Raw genomic sequence first — 25,743 nt, 5'->3', positions numbered from 1 at the left:
GTGTACAGGGGTTGGTTAGTTTTCGTTAACATAAAAAAATATAGTATTGAATTGATTGATCGTTGCGACTTAAGCCTACTTATAAGATATGAACACTTATTATAAGCTTTAGATGATCCCCTTTTCTCAAGAAATGGATATTCTTTTTAATATGTCTCACATATGAAAACTATACGACATTTATGGAAATGTTTGTCGGTACCTGCATTTATTGGAAATATTAAAACACTCATAAAAGAAATAAAAGGTAAAAGATCAAAATTTTCCTTCCAAAATGAAACTGCCACACTGTTACTATATATATATATCCACAGTTCCGATCCCGTTGCTGGATAGTCTTCAAGTTTAAGCCTTTTCGTTATACTGTGACTCTGTTCAAATGCAAAACTTTCCCTCCTTTAACTCCCAAGGCCTCCGAGAAGAAACCACACTTCTCATGGACTGTTCCAGAGGATTTTACTGCCTCCCTCTGAGCTGGTTCGCTTCTTGTTTCTTCTCTGCCATTGATCGTCGCAAGATGAAGAGGACTAATGGCGAGAGAAAAGAAGACGACGATGACGTGGCTCCTCCTAATCAAGTGACCGATCGTCCTGATTTGTCATCAGGTGAGTTTTTATTCATTTCTAGTTGTTTACGGCAATGTTAAGAGTAATACGTATCGGTGAAATGGAAATTAATAATGCAAATCAGTGTTTATATGAAATTTAATTTCATAGGACAATAATTTATAAATATACAATTCTAAATAAATAATTTTTAAAAAATTGTTTATTATTTAGCTTATTCGATAATTTCATAGTAAATTGAATATATGTAGAGTAGTTAATCTTATGAACTGGATCGTTACCATTCTCGGTTTTCTCTCATCGGACATGAGAACCGATTCGAAAATTATTGGGATATAGCGTTTTTTTGGTAACAGATGTGTATAATTTGATTTCTGATTTCCAAAATTGATTTTATCCTTTAAAGAAACATAGAAATACGCAGGCGAGAAGCTAGTTTTAACGTGGGGATAGGATGTTTGTTGCTGCAACTGGTTGCCGAGAGTAGAAATGAAATTCAGAAGACGACGGAATTGAGAATCCAAATGGAGAGTGTTCTTAAAGATGAGCTTCAAAATAAAGATTTATTCGTTCCAGCTAAGAGTATCGAATCAAACTATGCCGTGGAGGAAGGTTTGGAGATGGAGAAAGCAATATTTGATGTGCCGAATAAAGAAAGTTGTCTACAGGGAATGGATAGACTTGAAGCAGAACTTGAACTCGAGTTAGAACGTTTACAACTCCATTTCGATTCAGGCAGATTGTCCACAGATCAGGCTTCGGAAATCATCGAGGTACGAATAAAACTAGGGCATTTCTTAATTTCAAATATTTGTTTTGATTTTTTTCTATCAAGTCTTTGGGTGAAGTATACGAATGATACATGACAACGATGTTGATTTTTGACTACTTCAACTACGAGAAATTACGAAATGATCCCGATTACAGGATGATGTTTTGTGGAGTCCCCTGACTTTTAAACGTTATAGAATGGTCATCCGACTATTTACATGTTTTAAACACGACCTTTTCCGTTTAAAAATGTCAGTCAAAATCTTAAACGATTATACAAATCTAAACGGTTTTGGGATGATTATTTATCATATCCCAATTAACATGTTAACATCATGCTCAGACGACCTTCAATTTTTTAACGAAAAAAGATCACTTTGTAACTTTTAATATTCAGGGACTCAACAAAATAATACCCTATAGTCGAAAGATCATTTTGTAACTTTTAATGGTCGGGGACTCAAGAAATTTATAACCTATAGTCGATGGATCGTTTATGTACTTCATGTTGGTTTTTGGCAAAGTCCCACATTGGTTGTGTATAAGGAGGAGGGAAAATTCTTTTGTTATAAATAAAGTCATCATCCTCCTTAGTTAATCATCCCACAAATATAAGCATTCTTCTATATTAAAGGCTATTTGTATTCTTTCTCTCTTTGTAATATTTCCTCTATTAGTGAAATATTTTGGTGTTCTCTTTTATGTCTATTTAATAGCTATTGTCGGATATAGTTGTTGTTAATTATTGTCCTATTAAAATTACTTGTCTTGGTAGTTCTGTCTAAGGAAAGTTGGTTTTAAGAGGGACCATTGTGACCCCTCCTCTTTCCTGGGAATATACCTTGGGGTGATTTTTAGTACAATCGTTTTCACACTAGTCACCTAGATAATAATTTCGAAGGTGAATTTGTTATTGGTGGAAATTAACCCGAATTTCACAACAATTGGTATCAGAGCTCTTGGTTTATTTTAGTATGCTATGTGGTTGCGGCTTAGGCTGATCTTCCACATCAGAAAAAATTTCCTTGGGATAATTGACATTCCGCATTGGCAACTATTAAATAGAATTTGTAGTAGAAATGACAGACGCTTCTTCATCTTTAATTTTGGAAAGAAATGTTGTGACAAATGTTAGATTTGCAGTGGAGATTTTTGATTGCACCGGTCATTTCGGCATGTGGCAAAGTGAGGTTCTAGATGACCTATTTCAGCAGGGTCTAGACATTATTATTGAAGGAGAGAAACCAGATGATGTTGAGGAGAAAGAATGGAAGAGGATCAATAGAATGACATGTGGTACTATTTGATCGTGTCTTTCTAGAAAGCAGAAATATGCATTTTCTAAGGAAACTTCTGCAAGTAAATTGTGGAAGGCACTGGAGGAGAAATTTTTGAAGAAAAGCGGTCATAACAAACTCTACATGAAAAAGAGATTGTTCCGCTTCAACTATGTACCTGGTACCACTATGAATGATCACATTACTAGCTTTAATCAGTTGGTGACTGATCTGATGAATATGGACGTGACTTTTGAAGACGAAGATCTGACTTTGATATTGATGGGATCACTTCCTGATGAGTTTGGGTATCTTGAAACTACTCTACTTCATGGGAAGGTTGATGTGTCTCTCAGTGAAGTAACTGTTGCCTTGTATAGTTATGAATTGAGAAAGAAAGACAAACAAGAAAACACAAGTGTCGAAGCAGAAGCTCTTGTTGTTAGAGGCCATTCGAAGAGTCAGAATAAAGGAAGTAGAGGGAGATCGAAGTCAAAGTATAGATTGAGCAAAGATGAATGTGCATTTTGTCGAGAAAAAGGGCACTAGAAGAAAGAATGCCCCAATATAAAGAATAAAGGCAAACCTGAAAGGGGGAAGGTTGTCTCAGAATCAAATGTGGTCGAGTATGATGATGCAGATTCAGATTTCGCATTCGCTGCTACGCCATCAACCAGCTGTTCCAGTTCATGGCTGTTAGATTCAGCTTGTAGCCACCATATGACCCACAATAGAGAATGGTTCTTTGATTTTAAAGAACTAAAAGGTGGAATTGTCTACACAACAAATAATTCCCCTCTTGACACACTTGGGATTGGTTCAATTCGCTTGAGGAATCAGGATGGATCAATCAGAACCTTAACAGGTGTCCATTATGTACCAGATTTAATGAGAAATCTCATCTCTGTGGGAACCTTAGAGTCAAAAGGTTTAGAAGTGAGGGCAAAAGATGGGATTATGAGGATTATCTCTGGTGCACTGGTGATAATGAAGGGAATCCGAAAAAGAAACAATATGTATTACTTTCTGGGTAGTACAATTGCTGGGACAACAGTAGTGGCATCTTCTACAGATGAACATGAGTCAGAAGCAACCAGGTTATGGCATATGCGCTTGGGGCATGTTGGTGAAAAATCCTTGAAATTACTCATTGATCAAGGATTATTGAAGGGTGCTCGAACTTGCAAATTAACTTTTTGTGAGCATTGCATCAAAGGGAAGAAGACGATGGTGAAATTTGGAATAGCAATCCATGATACTAAAGGTATTTTAGATTATGTTCATTCAGATGTATGGGGACCTTCCAAGACAACTTCATTGGGAGGAACACACTATTATGTCACCTTTGTTGATGATTTTTCCCGGAGAGTTTGGGTGTATCCAATGAAGACAAAGGATGAGGTGCTAGGATTTTTCCTTAAATGGAAAAGATGATGGAGACTCAAATAGGCAGAAAAATCAAACGTCTCTGTACAGACAATGGTGGAGAGTACAAAAATGATCCATTTCTGAAAGTCTGTGAAGATGAAGGCATTTTCAGGCACTTCACTGTCAGAGGTACACCACAATAAAATGGGGTGACAGAGCGTATGAACCGGACATTAGTGGAGAAGGTTCGGTGTATGTTGTCTAATGCTGGGTTAGGCAAAGAATTTTGGGCTGAGGCTTTGGTCTATGCTTGTCACCTTGTCAACCGCTTACCATCGACTGCTATTGGTGGTAAAATACCATTAGAGAAATGGTTTGGAGTACCTGCTACAGATTATGATTCCTTATATGTGTTTGGTTCCACTGCATACTACCATGTTAAGGAGTCAAAGCTGGATCCAAGAGCAAAGAATGTGATCTTTATGGGGATCACCTCTGGTGTAAAAGGCTATCGTCTTTGGTGTTCAGAAACAAAGAAAATAATCTTCAGCAGGGATGTTATCTTTGATGAATCTACCATGTTGAGAAATGTGACTTCAGAAAAATTGGACCAGACAGATGGAACTCCCAAACATGTGGAGTTTGAAGGAAGCAAGATTGTCCCAACCAGTAAAGAAACTGATGTTGACTCTCCTATGGTAGAAGAAGAGTCAGATGAAGAAGAGGTTCAGACCCAAGAACCTCCATAGCAACATGAATCAATTGCACTCAGAAAGGGAAAGAGGTCCATTAGACAACCTGCTCGTTATGCTGATATAGTCTCTTTTGCATCACCAATTGCAATTGATGACGTTCCTGCCACTTTTAATGAAGCAGTTCAAAGTTCAAAATATAAAAAGTGGAGGATCGCCATGAATGAAGAAATGCAATCCCTTCAAAAGAATCAGACGTGGAAACTAGCTAGCCTTCCGAAGGGAAAGAAGGTAATTGGGTGCAAGTGGGTATATGCAAAGAAAGATGGATTTCCTGACAAGAATAACATCCGCTACAAAGCAAGATTGGTGGCTAAAGGCTACGCTCAAACGGAGGGAGTTGATTATAATGAAGTATTTTCTCCAGTTGTAAAACATTCATCCATCAGAATTTTGTTGGCTTTGGTAGCGCAGTTGGATTTGGAACTAGTTCAGATGGATGTAAAAACTGCATTTTTACATGGAGACTTGGATGAGGAAATCTACATGACTCAGCCAGATGGATTCAAAGTTGCTGAAAAAGAAGAGATGGTGTGTAAATTAGAAAAATCGTTGTACGGATTGAAGCAATCTCCAAGGCACTGGTACAAGCGATTTGACAAGTTTATGATAGGGCAGAAGTACACAAGAAGCAAATATGATCATTGTGTGTATTTACGCGAGCTAGAAGATGGATCCTATATATATCTTCTTCTTTATGTTGATGATATGTTGATAGCTTCCAGGAGTCAGACATAAATTGCGAAACTAAAGACTCAATTGAACAGAGAGTTTGAGATGAAGGATCTTGGTGAAGCGAAGAAGATTCTAGGCATGGAGATATCAAGGGATAAGAAATTGGGGAGGCTTTGTTTGTCTCAGAAAGAATATCTGAGGAAGGTACTAAAACGTTTTGGCATAAATGAGATGTCAAAACCAGTTAGTACACCTCTTGCTCCTCATTTCAAGCTCGGTGCATCAATGTCACCTAAGGATGATGCAGAACGGGAATACATGTCAAAGGTTCCATATGCAAGTGCTGTTGGTAGCTTGATGTATGCAATGGTGTGTACGAGACCCGATATTTCACAGGCAGTTGGGGTTGTGAGCAGGTATATGCATGATCCTGGAAAGGAGCATTGGCAAGCTGTGAAATGGATTCTGCGGTATATTCTGAACACCGTAGATGTTGGTTTGGTCTTTCAGCAGGACAAACAAGACGGTCAGTGTGTAGTTGGGTATTGTGATTCAGACTATGCAGGTGATTTGGACAAGCGTCGATCAACTACTGGTTATGTGTTTACATTTGCAAAGGCACCAATCAGTTGGAAGTCCACCTTACAGTCAATAGTGGCTTTGTCTACTACAGAGGCAGAGTATATGGCAGTTACAGAGGCTGTGAATGAGGCAATTTGGCTTCAAGGGTTGCTTGGTGAATTGGGAATGGAACAAAAGCACATCAAAGTGCACTGTGACAGTCAGAGTGCTATTCATTTAGCAAAGAACCAGGTTTACCATGCAAGGACGAATCACATCGATGTTCGATATCACTTTGTACGAGAGATTCTAGAAGAAGGTGGAGTCATAATCCAGAAGATTCAGACCACTGAGAATCCTGCTGATATGTTGACAAAAGTGGTAACTGCGATCAAGTTTAAACATTGTTTAGACTTGGTCAATATTGTTACAAATTAAAAGATTTTTTTTTAGAGATGTGTGTGAAATTTGCCAAGGTGGAGATTTGTTGGTTTTTGGCAAAGTCCCACATTGGTTGTGTATAAGGAGGAGGGGAAATTCTTTTGTTATAAATAAAGTCAACCTCCTCCTTAGTTAATCATCCCACAAATATAAGCTTTCTTCTATATTAAAGGCTATTTGTATTCTTTCTCTCTTTGTAATATTTCCTCTATTAGTGAAATATTTTGGTGTTCTCTTTTATGTCTATTTAATAGCTATTGTCGGGTATAGTTGTTGTTAATTATTGTCCTATTAGTACAATCGTTTTCACACTAGTCACCTAGATAATAGTTTCGAAGGTGAATCTGTTATTGGTGGAAATTAACCTGAATTCCACACCACTTTACCCTAAATCTTTCAATTTTGGTGAAGACCAAAAAAGTCGATCTGCTCGACTAAATTTAGTACCTTCCCTAACTTGATTTGATAATAAAAAATTTAAAATCATGAAATCCGAATTTGAAAGGATAATAATACATCATCTTGAATCGATGCTTTCATTAATTATTGTTTGCAATATTAACTTTTAGATATTGGTTCAAATTATGGTTTTGATTGATAAAGTGTAATTATAATATAATTTTATGTTGTGCTTAATGATATCAACTATGATTATATAGTTACATAAATTTAAAATGAATAAATTAAAATGCATGTATAATTATATGAACTCTCAACTTTTCCTTAAAAGTTGCAAAGTATAATAGATAATTTACAATTACATTTAATTTAATAAGATTTACATATATTAATTACATTTAAATTGGAAGCCACGGCACGCCTGAGCCGATAAGTTGGCCTTAGATTTTAAAGCTGATGTAAATAACAATACCATTACTGCAGTCTGAAGGCAAAGAAAAGCAGCTCCTTCCGTGCACACCACTCGCCATCCACTTTTATTTCTTTTTATACCATACATTGGCTTAACTTTGGACCCGGTGATTGATGGTCATAAATTTTGCATAAAATTCAGACCAGGAAAGTCGTCGCTCTTCCCATTTGTCAACGTCATTGCTCTTCAGAATCTCATACACTCACCACTTCCGTTTACTTTTTTCAAGAGTCATAAATGCATTCGTTATAATCAAACAGATCTTAAAACTCCACCTTGGGTTGTTTTTTGACCAGACAATGGATATGTTTCCGGTAATGATGATGGTGACTCTTGCCTTTCTCACAGCCACTTCAGTTTGTCAACACAAATTAACAGCCAAAGCAGAGTCCCACAACGTTAGCAATGGATTGACGCTTCAGATGGTGAGGGATTCATTGACGAGGCAAGAGGACACCATTGTTTTCTGTCTGATAGAAAGAGCCGGGTTCCCTTTCAATTCTCCGACATACCGCCCTTTGATTCCCGGGTTAAGCGGCTCTTTCATCGAGTTCTTTGTTAAACAAATGGAGGCCATCCAAGCTACGGTACACTCTTTTTCTTTGTTACTTTATCTCCACTGTGCTTGGTCTTAAAATTTGCCAAGTGTGAATGAGTTGCAGGCTGGAAGATATGAGAATCCTGAAGAGCATCCATTCTTCCCAGATAATCTACCACCCTCACTGATGCCACATTATAAGTACCCATAGGTATGCTTTAGTCTCCCCAAGCTGGCTAACTTACCTGTGTTTCTCTTCTGGGTTTTCCGTAAATTGGAGTCCGATTTGATCATAATCTGAACTAATAACTTCAACGCAACAGGTTTTGCATCCAGCAGCAATGTCTATTAACGTAAATAAGGTCATATGGGATATGTATTTGAACAAACTGCTTCCATTGTTTGTCATTCCGGGTGAAGACGGAAACTATGCTTCGACTGCCGCTTGTGATCTCGAGTGTTTACAGGTATTTTACTACCTCTTGTAAACACCTTGTATGTCTATATGATATGATATGTAGTTAGAAAATAGGCTCTAAAGTACATTGCTAATCCCTCCAGGCGCTCTCTAGAAGAGTACACTATGGGAAACTTGTAGCTGAAGATAAATTCAGAGACGAACAGAAAGAATACGAGCCACCAATTCGAGCTCAGGTACTTTAATTTCATTTTGCTCCTATGATGCATAGTAACTGTGAAGTTAGTACTATGTTATTGACAAGGGACGTTGATGCGGGTATTTCAGGATAGAGATGCTCTGGCATCTTTATTGACGTTTGCGGATGTTGAAGAAGCAGTAAAGAAGAGGGTGGCGAAGAAGGCGATGACATTTGGTCAGGAAGTGAAGCTTGGTGATGGTGGAAACAAGGGAAAGTACAAGGTTGATCCAGCTGTTGCTTCGGGTCTCTATGGAGATTGGTTGATTCCCCTAACAAAAGAAGTTGAAATCGAGTACCTCCTCCGTCGCCTTGACTAAAACCTTTGCCCAATCTGTTCTCGATATTTCCTTTCGAATAAGATCATTCATGTATCAAAACTGCTTCGTGAGATGAATAGACATTTAAAGCCATTAACTTTATCCCAAAGGAACACAACATGCAGGCACTTTCATGAACAAAATACACATTAAATACACTTGTGACACCTGAATAATATAAATTCTGATAAGAGTAATGAAAATAAGGCCATTAACATATGTGCATCTCATGTCAGATTCAATGAAATGAGACCAGTAGGGAACTTTATACCTGAGTAACAATGATCATTTGCAAATAAGAACGTTAGTGATCTTGATGATAAATCCCATCCATGATAACTGTACTTTATGATCTTTCATATACCTGAGTAAGAGATTTCCAGTCATTGTCTGCAGATACTGTATGTACATACCGATTATCTGATATCCAAATGTCCGCATGGACAACGCCTGGGGTTGCTCGTGATCTTTCATGTACTTAATGAAGCCCACCATTTATCAAGTAATAAAGTAACGCTCTCGACATTTGCTCTTCTTGAAGCAAGGCAGGAGTGCTCTCTGGTGTAGTCGGGATACACTCTAGAGTGCTGTATCAACCGATTTGATAAAGGAATGGGAAAATATGATCAAAACAAAAGAATTTTGGATCTGGATCCACAAGACAATACCTGATATCGTCGATCAGCAGCATTTTCCAGGGCCGAAACAATCCATATCATCTTTCAAATTTCAGTAAGCTTACTTTTTTCATATTCAGTCGATCAAATTTTCTTTTCAGTGTTATAAAAAGAAAAAAAAAGTGGAAGCTTTCTGCAAGTGCGTTGAAATGCAAGAGAAGGGAAATTTCATGGATACCAAACTTTCGCACGTTTTCTTGCATTTTCAGGGAAGCCTAACATTTTTTTATGAATCAAGTATTTCGTGGTTAAGTTTTACCATGTAAATCTTCTTTTGTGTGTGTGTGTGTGTGTATCACAAGGAATCATAAGTTACCAAGTTTAAAGGAAATGTAATCCTCCGATTAACTACATGAAAGTTAATACAAGGATGATCGTACAGTTGGATAAGATGTTAAAAACGAAAGCACAAAACATAAAAATAAAACTGATTACAAATTTTATGCAGCTGATCCCATTTTAGAATGCTTCCCTTATGGTAAGAACCTTCATCATCAACTGCAACAAAATCCTACAACTTTTTACACTAAAAATATTTTGAATCTTCCCTTAGGATATAGAGTGCCTCCTGTTCCTGGAAGATGAACCCGAAGACTTGGTATCCCCTGGAACCATTGAAGTTGGGCTTTGTGAACTTGTAGATGTCTCAGAACTTCTGTTTTCCACATGCCCTTTACCGAATCCCCACAATTTGTCGAATATTTTTCTTGATCGAGATGGCAGCAGCTGCACATCGCTGTTACTGTTTTTGCTATTACTTTTGGCCAACTTACCATTTTTTTGGAATTCGTCCCTGGTTATCTTAACCTGACTCATCTGTTGATCGAGGGATTTGCAAACTTCAGCTGCAGTCTTCTCCGATTCTTCATCGGTGTTGGTCGTGGAATGGGATGCACCACAAGGATTGTTGTTAAGTGATTGAGCTCCAGCTGTAGTAGCCCTAACCTGCTCAAAGAAGAGAACTTGTACTACAACTCGAAGTGGAAGTCTCTCATTCTGTGCAGCATGAATAGATGCATCCATTGTCAATTTCTTGACATCCATCAAGCCACACAAATTCTTTCTTTCGTCCTTCGTCAAGCTTGGATGCTTCTGCAGGCAACATAACTTATTATTTTAACACTGTCCGACTGCATTCATGAAACAGTTTCAGGTTCTCATTATACAAGTGGCACGCATTGTGTAAGAAAACAGTTAGGATTACAAAGTTGGATCAAAAGCTAAAAATGCAGTTAGGATTACGAAGTCATAACATTGGAGATTTTCCGTAAGATGCAGATGCAGATGCAGATGCTCTAATGGTTCATAGATGCTGTCACAGCTGCAGTACAAATAAACCCATGCAATGATTGACGGAAGAGAGGCCTAGAAGTACATTCTAAATATTCACAAACACGAACTTTGTTTAGCATCAGAAAATATACTGAAATCATTTATGCATATGATTGGATATATAATTCTTGAACTTGAAAAGATAGGTGAAATCGGCACATAGTTGAAAAGCCTACCTTTAGGTACATGTCAATGGCTTTATAGAGTCCGTCATGAATTGGTCTAGCAAACTCGGGTATAGACCGAGACAAGTCAATGAAAACGGCAAGGGAAAGGTTTGGGTCACATGCAATTTCTTCAAGATACTCATCAATCAATTTACCAACACTCAACAAGGATCCATGCCCTAGAACAAAATCGGTACATCCTGTCTCATTCTTTGCAACATATAAATCTTGAATATGCATCATATACTGATTTGCAATAGATAGAAAAATTTCAACATCATATAATGTAGTTTGTGGAGGCCGTGCCGGGATTAATAAATCCTTGACAGAAGCTTCATGCAACTTTAAGCTTATCCTATTCAATAGATCTTCCTTTGAGGAATCATCCACCCCAACCAGGATGGCAACTTTCAACAGCTTCAACAAGAAACTACATGAACAGCCAACACTCTTATCCGAAGGCAATAAACACACAACTGTTTCCACAAGTAATTTGTTCCTCCACGAGTGTACATCAGAAACCAAGGCATCGACAGAATCTGGCAACCATCTAACAGCGAAAGTTTTCAGAGCCTCACCAATAGCCACACCATCCATTCTTCCCTTTGATTTCACGGCAGTCAGGACTCGCTTGTAGAGATCAATGTCTAGCTCACATATATCTTCAATCCACCAATCATTCGGAACAGATACAATCTTCTCTCTAAATTTCATACCCTCTGTAGCAACTTTGCCACACGCTGACAGCTTCCTGTTATAAGTGTAGGACCATGTAACGTTTGCTGGATCCACTGAGGTTTTAGATGCTATGGAATCAATGCATCTTCCAACGATCTTCAGGTTTTCGGACCATGGTAGAACAGATTTGGTGGTTTGTAGAACAATAATGGAATCTTTCCAGCTACGGAATATGCTAGAATTAAGAAATACTTCGATTTTAAAAATCAGATTACCTCGATCAACATCCTCAGTCATCCCTAAGTATTCAGCAGCACAACGTGCAGCCACGACACTGTAAGCATTTAAAGTAACGGTCATCCCATAGCAGAATTTAGCACAAATTTCAAATGCCTTTGGCCCACCCGGAAAATCAACCATATTAATCCCATCACAGCATTCCTCACTGGCTTTCAGCACTAGTTCTTGCAAGTGACGGCTCTTAGACAGCAGAGGGAACTGCAAAGCAACATAAAAATGGCCTTTGTAATTGACAATTATAATTAAGCAGCTGCTCTCCACGGGCAGAATTCTAGAAATTCATAAGTTTAGAAGGAATTGAGCATACCTTGTGAAGGTAGAATTTAACTTCACCAACATTAATGGTGACATCTGTTGGCAAATCAGATGTGACATGCCTGCGTCAACGGAAAGTTTATGTTAACTCCACAAAGAGGGGGGCGACTTAAACCTAAAGACATTTAGAGAACATCAAAAACTTACCTGTTCTTCCGAGAAGAAAAAAAGACATAAATGCACAGAAGCCACATTCATCATGAAGATAATGACCTTGGAGAATTAAAAAGAACAAACCGACTGCCGTATTTGCCTCGTGGGCTCTAGTTAAAAAATCAAAGGCTATTTTGCTCACTTGTCATATTATTTGTCAATGAACTTGAAAATTAAACTCTGAGAACTACATACCATCTTCTCAACCAGATTGGCGACTTTTAGGTGTAAGTCTTGCCTTTCTCAAACATGAATAAGGATAGAAACAAACAAGAAGCCTAGAAATGGCTTGAAAGCCTCAAAATCTCAGTTGTCAAGTAATTGCACTTTCATTAAAGATCAATTCAGGTTTATTAACTTTCGGTTGTTTACACATCTTTAGAAAAGGACTCTGGTGACAACTTTCTATAAATACATTAGTATCGCATAGTCTTGTCCACAAGTAAACAAATTAAAAAGCTTCAATGCTGCTGACATTTCATTTTATGATGCAACTACACATTAGACTAAGAGATCCGTATAAAGTTTCCATGCTAGAGCTCTCAGTCTACTTCAATTTCCATGTTTGAATCAGTTGTGTCATCTTAATCAGGTGTTATTAATCTGCTAGTCAAAGAATATAAGCGTCTCAGATCAATACATGGTTCGGGTAACACATCGATTTGGTTACGAGACTAGATTTCTCCTACTTATTACTATACCCTAGCAAGACAACAATGAAGTGATTCGGGTACAAGATCTGTTGTAAATGGAAGAGACTTTCAGGCATGTTATAATGGAGTAAAATCCAAGATCACTCCTAGTTGGGCGGAACATGCTAATTGATTACACGGGGAGAGATTCTTAACAACCATGATTAAAGGCATAAGTGCTCCCAATATGCATTTCCAGATATCTGGACCACAAACTCATGAAAAAGATGACAGGTTCAACAGCTGGACCACCTCCAAGATACCCCGTGCCTCTTCTTTTTTTCGTTTTCAATGTTCAATCCCCGCCCCCAAATAAAAAGCAAACAATAGAAGAGTAATAATTGCAGTGAAACCACCCATGTGGTTAATCTATCACCAAGACAAAAGCCAAAAGAAATTACTTGTTAAAGTTGTGACTTTTCCAATGGAATGATTAACCACTTAAAAGTTCTCTTTTTTCCTTAGGAGACTAGAGCTAAGCACGCATCTCAGAAAACCATAGGGACTAAAATGCACAATACAAGATAGGGGAAAACACCAAAACCAATAGTTAAATATGTCGGGAACAAACAGCACAATGGAAAACAAAATGCGTGGCAAAACAAGACCAAATCAAAGGAAGGATAGCAGAAAGCTAAAGAACAATTTAGTTGTAAAAGAAGAGAATGTGAGTAAAACCCATCGTACCGGACACATCTGCCATCAGCTTGGAAGGCGTCAGGCTTCGAGCCAAGCTTCATAAACTTCATGTTTATTGTTTTTCTCGAGAACACCTTTACAGATTATGAGAAACAAAAGGAAAATCCTTTTAAAAAAAAAAAAACTCAAGAAGCTCTGTTTAAATTCCTTGTGGCTGTGATGCTATTACCCATATACCAAAGATAAAGTTTCCTTCTTTCTCTGTCCATGTCTCTATTAGCTGAATAAAACCAAACCAAGTACCAGAGGCAAAGGAATGGCCCCTTTTTTCAAAGGAAAATATGTGCCTTCGATAAGAAGGGAAAAAAACTTCTTTAATATGCTTACAATTCTGAAGAAAGCAAGCACAATCAATGCCAACAAGCCAAAGGAGAGAGTTTAATGAATAATGGACTGAGACAAGAAGCGAAACATCAGCAGTCCCAGCTTCCTCATCGTCCTCCACACGTTTCTCATCCCATTTCTCGTTATGATGACACCGGCGAAGCTTAATATCTTTAATAACCAAACAAAATTCAGTAACAACAACTAATACCCAGAAATATATTTAAAAAAGATACCAAAGTCCCAGAAAATAACAAATCAAAGGGTGGCGACAGAGAGATGATGATGGGAAATTTATGAAGAGGAAGCAAGCAAGCAAGGGAACTAGAAAAAAGTCTAAAAAGGAAGGCCAACACTAACGGGTGGTCATGTGTGTGAATGATGGGGGAGTTGATATCCACTTAGTTATTCGAGATCGATTTAGTTAAAATTTAATCAACACTCAAATCGAATAAATTCGACTCGAATTCTTAATGATTTAAAACAAACTACTTAATAATCGATTCGAAAAATTTGCAAGCTACTCGAAAAAAATGTTATATTATAATTTTAGATTTTTTAAAATTACATTATTAAAAATATATTAAAAATATTATTGATAATTATAAAATTTTAAAAAAATACATTTTTAAATGTAATATAAGATTTTTGTAGATTTAAATTCGAGTTCGACCTTGAATTGAGCTTAAAATCGAGCTTCAATCGAGCTTGAGTTTCGAGCTTCAATCAAGCTCCTGAATTTTTTTTGAGTTTGAAACTTTTAGAGTTCAAGTCGAGTTTCAATATTATATTTCGAGTTAAAGTTAAACTTAATAATTTTTAGCTAGCGAATTTTCGAGTCGAGTTGAATCTAATTTTAAATTTTTCGAGTTCGAGTCGAGCTTGTTTACCGCCCTAATCATATCATATAATTTTATTATATGACAGACTTAATATATAATTAAGAAAATTATTAAAAATATTAATATTAATTTAATATTTTCGATAAAACATTATTTAAAACGTTATTTTTTTATCAGTAAAAATTATCAAAGCCCCCCGTCTGCTTACTCTTACGCGCTTCATTTTTCCGCGCGTGTTTTGCTTTTTTAATCATTTGACACGTAGCTTTGTCTTTTTGACTTTTTTACCCCCAGTTTTTTCTTTTCTTTTCTTTTTATATTTTTTACGCTTTCGGGTCGGGGATTCCTATGAATATGGTGGTTCCTTGTCAGGCAATCAGAAGTTAACACGTTTCACGATTTTTGTCTGTAGAACACGTGGTAGTTTCTAAATGGATATTTCGATATCTTGCTATCCTCTCCTGTCTTTCCACTTGTAAAAGAAGTGAAGGAAAAGTTTTACCGACGAGTTTAAGTCTAAGGAAAAACAACTCTTTATAATATTTTTTGGTGTAATTTAAAATGTTAATATTATTTGGTTAAAAATATTCTTTACAATATTTTAGATTGATAATCTAAAATATTATCTTATACATAATGTTTCAGTTCAACATAAAATATTAAAAAAAAATAATATTTTAAGTTACCCTCGATCAAAAATATTATAATTTTTATAACATTTTCGGTTGCGTTAATTTTCTGTGGTTCGATGGCCTTAAATATTCATTAAACAAACGTAAACAAAATGTATAATTTAATATTGGACCATTTTGTTGGAGCTATATAGTGCAATGTTAGTAAGAACTCACCCACACTAGCCAACAAAAGTTGAATACTGTGTAGAGGGTTCCTTAATTTGTTTTAAGTGAGTACCTGATATAGATTAGTAAAACTTTTTAAAATATAATTTCATTGTTGTTTTAACTTAAAATTATATACATATAAATTGAATGAGACCAAATTAAAATCTATTACTATTTTTATTGTCTTAATTAAAAAAACTGAAATTTAAATAAATTAAATAGGATATTTTACTATTTAGAGGGATAATAACTCCTAGGATGAAACCAAATGAAATTTAGGGGTCACGCATAAGTAATAATGAAATGAGGGTCTGTATATTTGTTAAGTCATTAATTTCAAGGGTAAATTACATTGAATTTTATTCTCTCTCTTATTTTACTTATCGTACCTTCAATTTTTTTAATTTGTTCACTAACTTTATAAATTGAATCATTTTGTTCACTTTATTGTTAACTTTTTAATATTGTGATGATGTGTCATTTTATTATTATTATTTAATATAAAATAATTGAAAATATAAAGGATATATTACATCATTCCTCATTGAACTTTACTCTCTTTCTTATTTTGCTCACCCAACTATTAAATAAAAATAGAAAATGGTCAGATGCCACCGTCGACCGCAATAGATGGTGGTCGTTCGGTCCCAAATTTCATGGGTCGCTTCGCCTCTACACCTTGAGTCTAAATCCAACCTCTATTTTATCAGAACTTGCTCTAAAGTCCACGAATTGGAGATTGAAAGTGAAGAAGCCGAAACATTTTAATCAAAATTTACGGATTTTGGGACGTTTTCCAGTGAAACAACCACTAGATTCAGACTCAGTGGATCGAGACTGTAACACCTCAACCCGTACCCGACCCGAATACGAGTCCGAGGTGTCACATTAACTTTTCTCATCACTTGTTCTTTCTTTTCTGTCACATACCACATGTATGTGTAATCATGTATTTCATATCATATCACATGTATCATGTATTGCATATTCATATATCATTTCATATATTCACATGACTTATTTCATTTCACATTGATCATGTCTCATAGCATATATCACATATGCATATAATCATGTATATCATATCATATATCTTATGTTTCATGCTTTTATGTCTATGCATATCATATAACATATATAATAACCTATACCCATTTCATGTATTCATGCATATATAAGAATCACAAATCAATTAACATTTTAAGAGTAACTTTTTACCATAGTAACTCCATCACTAGCTCATCGCAAGCCAATGTTCAATAATATAAGTACAATTAAAATTGCACTCACCTTAGCCTTGCTTTGATTCGATTATAATCCTTTGATTATTCCGGAACTTGTTTAGGCTCAATATCTACATAAATATAACATTTCAAAACAACTATCAGAAGCCTAAACCTTAAACTTGATGTTAACAACTTAAGCCAGATTATTGAACCCAATTTTATTTTTCCTTTAGGGGGAATCAATACCCCCCATGGGGGAATCGATACCCCCTGGACATACTGGAATTTTCTCGTTCTAGAAGGGGAATTGATTCCCCTTCATAGGGTATCGGTTCCCTATGCCCATAAATTGTATTTTAAGCCCGGAAATAATCAATTTTCACTTAATTCTTCTATTTTAAACCCCTATCATGTCATTAAACTCAACTACCATTACTTAAACCAACTTATATCCATGAAAATCATCTATAACTTCAAAATCCAATTCTTCATATGAAATTCAAGAATTATACTCAAATTTCAATATGTTCTAAATACAATTCTAACACTTCATATTCCTTAATTAGCATGATGACAAGTCAAATTTAACTTCAAATTCAACTTATCAACTCTTTTCCATGATTTCATATAAAAACTCGTTTTCTTAAATATCTTATAACTTCTTCATCTTTTGATTATAAGACAACTTCAGCTTTCCTTAAGCTTAGTTATCATCTAATGATCAAAACCTAACCTTTAATTTAACAAATAACCAACAAATCAGAAAACCCTTACCTTTGCCTAGCTTCCAGGGTTGGGAGAAGAAGGAAGGAAGAAGAAAGAGTTTTCAGATAACTCTTTCCCCCACTCCCACGTGATTCATTTATATTATTGGGGAAAAATATATTTCTTGCTAAATGACTATTTTGCCCTTTAATTCCTTTGATAATTACTAATAACTTTCAGGAAATATTTCTGAACAAATCATCGGACTATACAAATATCCTACTTAAATCACCAAACTCTGAAGTTTTATGATTTAGTCACTAACCCATATTTTAGGATGTTACAAATCTCTTCCCCTTAAGAAAATTTGTCCTCGAATTTTCATTGTACAAAGAGATGGGGATATTGAATCTTCATGTCCTCTTCACGTTCCCACGTCGCTTCTTCCACCTTGTGATTTCTCCACAGCACTTTGACTAATGGAATAGTCTTGTTCCTTAATTGCTTGACTTCGTGAGCCAATATTTGAACAGGTTCTTCCTCATAAGTCAAATCTGATTGAACCTCGATCTCTTTGGTAGTCACTATATGAGATGGATCGGATCGATATTTCCTAAGCATGGAGACATGAAAGACGTTGTGAATTTTCTCCATTTCAGGTGGCAAAGCTAATTGATATGCCAGTGGTCCTACTCTCTTAACGATTTCATATGGTCCAATAAACCGAGGACTCAATTTTCCTTTACGTCCAAATCTTAATACTTTCTTTCACGGAGTCATTTTCAAGAACATTTTATCTCCGATTTGAAACTCAATTTCTTTCCTTTTTAAATCAGCATATGATTTCTGTCTATCAGCTGCAGCTTTCAGATTATTCTGAATTACTTGGACTTTCTCTTCCATTTCCTGAATCAACTCAGGACCAATAACTTCTCTATCCTTAAGTTCATACCAATTCAAGGGTGTACGACATCTTCTCCCATATAAAGCTTCATAGGGAGCCATTTTGATGCTTGACTGATAACTATTGTTGTATGCAAATTCAGCAAGTGGCAAATATTTTTCCCACGATCCTTTAAATTCAATAACACAAGCTCTTAACATATCCTACAGAATTTGGATAGTTCGCTCAGACTGACCATCTGTCTGAGGATGAAACGATGTGCTAAAATTCAGTCTTGTGCCCAATGATCCATGTAAAGACTTCCAAAATCGTGACGTGAATCTAGGATCCCGATCAGAAACTATGGAAACAGGTACACCATGTAACCGTATAATCTCTCTGATATACAACTCAGCATATTTATCCATAGAGAAATCAGTTCGTACCGGAATAAAATGAGCTGACTTAGTCAACCTGTCTACAATCACCCATATTGAATCTCTTTTGTTCGGAGTTAAAGGAAACCCCGTCACAAAATCCATTGTTACATTCTCTCATTTCCATTGAGGAATTGAAATTGATTGTAACAGTCCCGACGGAACCTGATGCTCAGCTTTAACTTGCTGACAAATCAAACATTTTGATACAAATTCCGTAATGTATTTCTTCATTCCCGGCCACCAATATCGACTCTTGAGATCCATATACATTTTGTTTCCTCCTGGATGCATCGTTAATGGACTACAGTGAGCTTCCATTAATAAATCATTCTTTAATTCATTAACATCTGGAATCACTAGCCTCCCTTGATAATATAGGTTCCCATTAGTTTTCATCTCATAATCTGTATATTCTCCATTCTTTATTTGCTACAACTTCTTTGAACACTTTTCATCTTTGGCTTGCAATTCTTTAATTCGATCTAACCATGATGGTTTGATAGTTAATTCCGCATAAATTGCACCATCTCTGCCTAATGATAGTTTAGCATCCATAGTTCGTAAGGCTGCAAACGTCTTTTGACTTAAGGTATCCGCTACCACGTTTGCTTTTCCGGGATGAAAATCAATCACAACATCATAATCCTTGAGAAATTCTACCCATCTTCTCTGTCTTAAGTTCAACTCTTTCTGGGTCATCAAGTACTTTAAACTCTTGTGATCTGTATACAAGTAGCATTTCTCACCATACAAATAGTGACGCTAGATCTTAAGAGCAAACACTACTGCAGCCATCTCCAGATCGTGTGTCGGATAATTCTTCTCATGCGGCTTTAATTGTCGTGAAGCATAGGCCACCACATTGCCTTCTTGCATTAACACACATCCCAAGCCATTATGAGACGCATCACTATACACTACAAAATCCTTGCCAGACTCAGGTTGAACTAATACTGGAGCTTCTGTCAAAATCTTCTTTAACTTTTCAAAACTCTCTTGGCATTCTTGAGTCCAAGTAAATTTTACTTCCTTTCTCAACAGCTTAGTTAGGGGTAATGCTATTATTGAAAAGTTTTTAACAAACCTTCGATAATAACCAGCTAACCCCAGAAAACTTCAGACTTCTGACACATTCCTTGGAACTTCCCACTCCAGAATAGCTTTAATCTTTTGAGGATCCACTCGAACTCCTTCTGCAGAAATTACATGCCCAAGAAATGTCACTTCATTCAACCAGAATTCACATTTAGAGAATTTAGCATAAAGCTTCTTATCTCGTAAATTCTGAAAGACAGTCCTCAAATGAGAACTATGCTCTTCCTCTGACTTTGAATATATTAAAATATCATCAATGAAAACCATTACGAACTGATCCAAATAGGATTGAAAAATTCTGTTCATTAAATCCATGAAAGCAGCTGGTGCATTCGTAACTCCAAACGGCATTACAATAAACTCATAATGACCATATCTTGTTTTAAACGCCGTCTTTGGAACATCTTTCTCTTGAATCTTTAATTGATGATAATCCGAACGTAGATCGATTTTTGAGAACGCTGAAGCTCCCTTTAATTGATCAAATAAGTCATCGATTCGAGGAAGTGGATATTTATTCTTGATAGTCACTTTATTGAGTTGCCTGTAGTCAATGCAGAGACGCATTGAACCGTCATTCTTCTTAACAAACAAAACTGGAGCTCCCCAAGGTGATACACTTGGTCTAATAAAACCTTTGTCCAACAATTCTTGTAATTGAATCTTTAGCTCTTGTAACTCTTTTGGAGCCATTCTGTATGGCGCCATTGCAATGGGCGCTGTTCCCGGCATTATCTCAATCTGAAATTCTACCTCTCTGTCCGGAGGTAAACCTGGCAATTCTGCAGGGAATATATCAGAGAACTCTCTAACGATAGGAATTTATTCAATCTCTTTGTCTTTGGCTCTTACATTTAACACACTAGCAATGAACCCTTGACATCCTTGTAATAGTAACTTCTTTGCCGTCATCACTGAGATCACATTCGCCAATGGATTCCACCCTTCACTAAACACCACGATTTCTACCTCTTTTGGACTTATCAACGTTACTCTTTTCAGTCTACAATCGACATTAGCATAATAACGATATAACCAATCCATTCCCAGTATCACTTCAAATTCTTCAAAAGGTAATTTCATCAAATTAGCAGGGAATTCAATTCCCTGAATTCGTATGGGACACCCTCGACTCACCATGTTTACCCGAGCACTGTGCCCTAATGGATTCGTCACTATCATTTCATTACTAGTAGCTTCTAACGGAATGTTCAATTCTCTCACTAACTTACTAGTAATGTATGAATATGTAGACCCCGGATCAATCAATACCATAACATGTTTATCAAACAGCAGAAAGGTACCTGTTATAATTTCCGGATCATCCCGATCTTCATTGATCCTGAGATTATACACTCGAGCAGTGGAACGTATCTCTTGTTGAGCAGAGGACTCTGACTGATTTCTTCCTCTGCCTCTACCTCTTCCCATTTAGCCTGAAGAAATAGACCTCTCTGGCTATGCAGATTCATCGACGACTCTAGGACAATCCCGAACAAAATGTTCGGTCTCCCCACATCTAAATCAAGCTCCAGAAATCCTTCTACATATCCCAGAATGATTTTTTCCACAATGTGGGCATTGTATGTCTTGACTCTGGTTAAATCTCCTAGTTCCAGATTCTGCTGACTGAGTTTGTCTTCCTCTCATCGGATTTGATCCTCTAGCTGAGGATACCACTAACTCTGATCTAGCTTGAGGTCGAGAACCAACATCTCTACCTCTTTTTAACAGTGTGGAACTCGAAGAAGCACTCGTTCTCTTGACTGTTTGAGTCCTTGAATTTTCAAATCTCTCATTCTGAGCTCTTTCTAAAGCTTTGGCACGATTGACTACCTTTTGAAATGAGGATAGATTCAATACAATCAACATATCCTTCAACCGAGGACGTAACCCCTCTACGAACCACTCACAAGCATCATTCTCAGTAGGAACAAGCTCGGCAGCAAAGCGGCTTAACTTATTGAATTCACACTCGTACTAATATACAGTGCGATTCCATTGTTTCAGATTCATGAACTCTTGCTTCATTTGTCGAACAAATTGATCTCCGATGTACTTATGTTTGAATTCTTCTAAAAACAAAGACCAAGTTACTTGATCATCAGACATTCTCAATGTAACGTTGGTCCACCAAATTCTCGCTTGCCCTCGAAGCAAGGAGACGACTCCATCCAACTTGTCAGCATCGAAACAATGAAGTCCCTCAAGCATGATTTTCACATCATTAAGCCAAAGGTCCACAGTAACAGGACCTTTATCAGCTTCCCCTTTAAACTCTGGAGCTCCTAAACCCTTCAACTCTTTTACAACATTCATTTTTGTAGTTGAAGTAACAGGAGGTTGAAAATGCGTCAATACCGCGTCTAAAGTTTTAAAGAATACATCTTGATCATTCACATGCACTCCAGAGGGTGTCTGTTCTTCACTCTGTCTGGCCAGGGCAGGTGAATTACTGCTTTCAACAGGTATATCATCTCCCGCTTCATTTCTAGAACTACCTTGTCCGGACATCTATAAAAATACAATCATATAGTTCTATTAGCACAACAGTATACTTATTATTCCATTAGATCAGAAGTTTTCACTATTTTGTTGGCATGTATACCTTATAAAGCACTCTAGACTCCGGTTTATACCGAGAATCGACTAAACCTTAGCTCTGATGCCATTAACTGTAACACCCCAACCCGTACCCGACCCGAATACGAGTCCGAGGTGTCACATTGACTTTTCTCATCACTTGTTCTTTCTTTTCTGTCACATATCACATGTATGTGTAACCATGTATTTCATATCATATCACATGTATCATGTATTGCATATTCATATATCATTTCATATATTCACATGACTTATCTCATTTCACATTGATCATGTCTCATAGCATATATCACATATGCATATAATCATGTATATCATATCATATATCTTATGTTTCATGCTTTTATGTCTATGCATATCATATAACATATATAATAACCTATACCCATTTCATGTATTCATGCATATATAAGAATCACAAATCAATTAACATTTTAAGAGTAACTTTTTACCATAGTAACTCCATCACTAGCTCATCGCAAGCCAATGTTCAATAGTATAAGTACAATTAAAATTGCACTCACCTTAGCCTTGCTTTGATTCGATTATAATCCTTTGATTATTCCAGAACTTGTTTAGGCTCAATATCTACATAAATATAACATTTCAAAACAACTATCAGAAGCCTAAATCTTAAACTTGATGTTAACAACTTAAGCCAGATTATTGAACCCAATTTCATTTTTCCTTTAGGGGGAATCGATACCCCCCATGGGGGAATCGATACCCCCTGGACATACTGGAATTTTCTCGTTCTAGAAGGGGAATTGATTCCCCTTCATAGGGTATCGGTTCCCTATGCCCAGAAATTGTATTTTAAGCCCGAAAATCATCAATTTTCACTTAATTCTTCTATTTTAAACCCCTATCATGTCATTAAACTCAACTACCATTACTTAAACCAACTTATATCCATGAAAATCATCTATAACTTCAAAATCCTATTCTTCATATGAAATTCAAGAATCATACTCAAATTTCAATATGTTCTAAATACAATTCTAACACTTCATATTCCTTAATTAGCATGATGACAAGTCAAATTTAACTTTAAATTCAACTTATCAACTCTTTTCCATGATTTCATATAAAAACTCGTTTTCTTAAATATCTTATAACTTCTTCATCTTTTGATTATAAGACAACTTCAGCTTTCCTTAAGCTTAGTTATCATCTAATGATCAAAATCTAACCTTTAATTTAACAAATTACCAACAAATCAGAAAACCCTTACCTTTGCCTAGCTTCCACGGTTGGGAGAAGAAGGAAGGAAGAAGAAAGAGTTTTCAGATAACTCTTTCCCCCACCCCCACGTGATTCATTTATATTATTGGGGAAAAATATATTTCATGCTAAATGACCATTTTGCCCTTTAATTCCTTTGATAATTACTAATAACTTTCAGGAAATATTTCCGAACAAATCATCGGACTATACAGATATCCTACTTAAATCACCAAACTCTGAAGTTTTATGATTTAGTCACTAACCCATATTTTAGGATGTTACAGAGACAAACCAACCCATGCATTTTTAAACCGAACATCCACCATCAATGACAGTAAACAATGGCCGGAATGAAAAATGACGTGGTGTCTGACAGCGGCAACCGATTACCTTATTTGTAAAGTAGAGAGAAAATGAGGGGGGAGAAGAGGATTCAAAACGACGTTATTTTGGTGTATATTTGAGTTTTTCAAAACGACGCCGTTTTAATGCTTGTGCCATGTCATAACACCGTTAAAAAGTTAACGACAATGTGAGCAAAATAATTCAATCAGTAAAGTTCAATGAGAAAATTAAAAAAAAATTAAAAGTACAATGAGTAAAATAAGAGAGAGAGTAAAACTCAGCTAGGAACAATGTAATTTACCCTAATTTTAAATTTAAAAAGTCGAAAGTTAGGGTCTAATTTGTTTAATAGTAGAGCATTTAATATGGATATAAGAAGTGTTTATATAAAACTAATAGCAGACTATAATTTTAATTTATTAAATTTCAAAACTCAAGGAGATTTAAAAAGTAATTGGACAAAAAAATGAGGGCTAAAATCTAATTTAGATAGTTTCAAAACTAAAAGGACCTTAACACTTAACTGGGCAAAGTGCCCCCTTTCACTTATTCGTCCTTTACAGCTGCCTCATAATTATTAATATTATTGTGCCCTTCGATTACTACTAAATATCGTTTTACGTACGTCAAATACTTAATTAATGGACACTGAAAAATTGAAGTGAAATAACAACCTCCACTTTAGTTGCTTATGAATAAAATAATACGTGTCTTTAAAATAAAAACACCCCTTACATTCTAAACTCCTACTCTCATTATTCTAACATTATATTAAAGCATGGGTTAATTAAATATAAACGGAACCCTATTAACAAAGATCTAATGCACGAATCAACTAACCCTAATGGTTAAAAAAATATTTGTTTTTCCTATAAATCACGAGTTCGAATATCAATAGTTGTACTAGAGTGAAATGATTATGAATGTTTAAAATATAGACATGGGAATGGGAAGGGACCAGGCAGCTCCCTTAATGCCCAACCTGGCTGGGTGGGGTTTTAGAATATAAGTGGGAGTGATTTGTATTTCTGTTGGTAGATTCTCTCCAGGTTTTACGCCCTTAAAGCTCCACATGATCCTACTACCTACCTACTACTTGCCCCATTACATCAAACTTTGCCCCTTCTCCCCCTATATTTCTCCATACAAGGATTGTCATAAAGGTTGGATGATTATCCCACATGGACTAGGCATGATAATATTACTTAACTGGTTTTTTCCAATTCAATTTAATAAGATTAATTTTTCATATGAAATTCGAGTTTTGGATTAGATTGTATTTTCCTTTTATGTCTGGCTCGGTTGAGTTGGTTCGAGTTTAAGAAAGAACACGTCCCATAATAATTATGAGAATATTATTTTATGTATTTGTGTATTCTTTTTAGTTAATCGAATAACCTT

General features: G+C 36.1%; 1 protein-coding gene and 1 pseudogene across 2 annotated transcripts; one reads left to right on the top strand and one right to left on the bottom strand.

The window, feature by feature from the left end:
• Window positions 1–379: 379 nt before the first annotated feature.
• LOC120179531 lies at window positions 380–8,869 on the top strand (annotated as a pseudogene).
• A 913-nt stretch (window positions 8,870–9,782) lies between these two features.
• On the bottom strand, window positions 9,783–14,447 carry LOC120200347 (BTB/POZ domain-containing protein NPY1-like). 2 transcript variants are annotated; one of them, XM_039201224.1, is made up of 5 exons: window positions 13,798–14,447; window positions 12,258–12,327; window positions 10,982–12,148; window positions 10,039–10,565; window positions 9,783–10,007 (listed from the first exon to the last, which is right to left on the bottom strand). In XM_039201224.1, the coding sequence occupies exons 1-5, from the start codon at window positions 13,857–13,859 to the stop codon at window positions 9,995–9,997; spliced, it is 1,839 nt and encodes a 612-aa protein (XP_039057155.1). In that variant the 5' UTR covers window positions 13,860–14,447; the 3' UTR covers window positions 9,783–9,994. The 2 variants fall into 2 exon arrangements, with proteins under 2 accessions (XP_039057155.1, XP_039057147.1); XM_039201216.1 differs by lacking the exon at window positions 9,783–10,007 and having other exon boundaries at window positions 10,016–10,565.
• Between the last annotated feature and the right edge of the window lie 11,296 nt (window positions 14,448–25,743).

This window comes from Hibiscus syriacus, unplaced genomic scaffold (assembly GCF_006381635.1).
Source record: "Hibiscus syriacus cultivar Baekdansim isolate YM2019G1 unplaced genomic scaffold, ASM638163v2 tig00000340_pilon, whole genome shotgun sequence".
Classification (NCBI taxonomy): domain Eukaryota; kingdom Viridiplantae; phylum Streptophyta; class Magnoliopsida; order Malvales; family Malvaceae; genus Hibiscus; species Hibiscus syriacus.
This window is presented reverse-complemented; position numbering and strand designations above follow the sequence as displayed.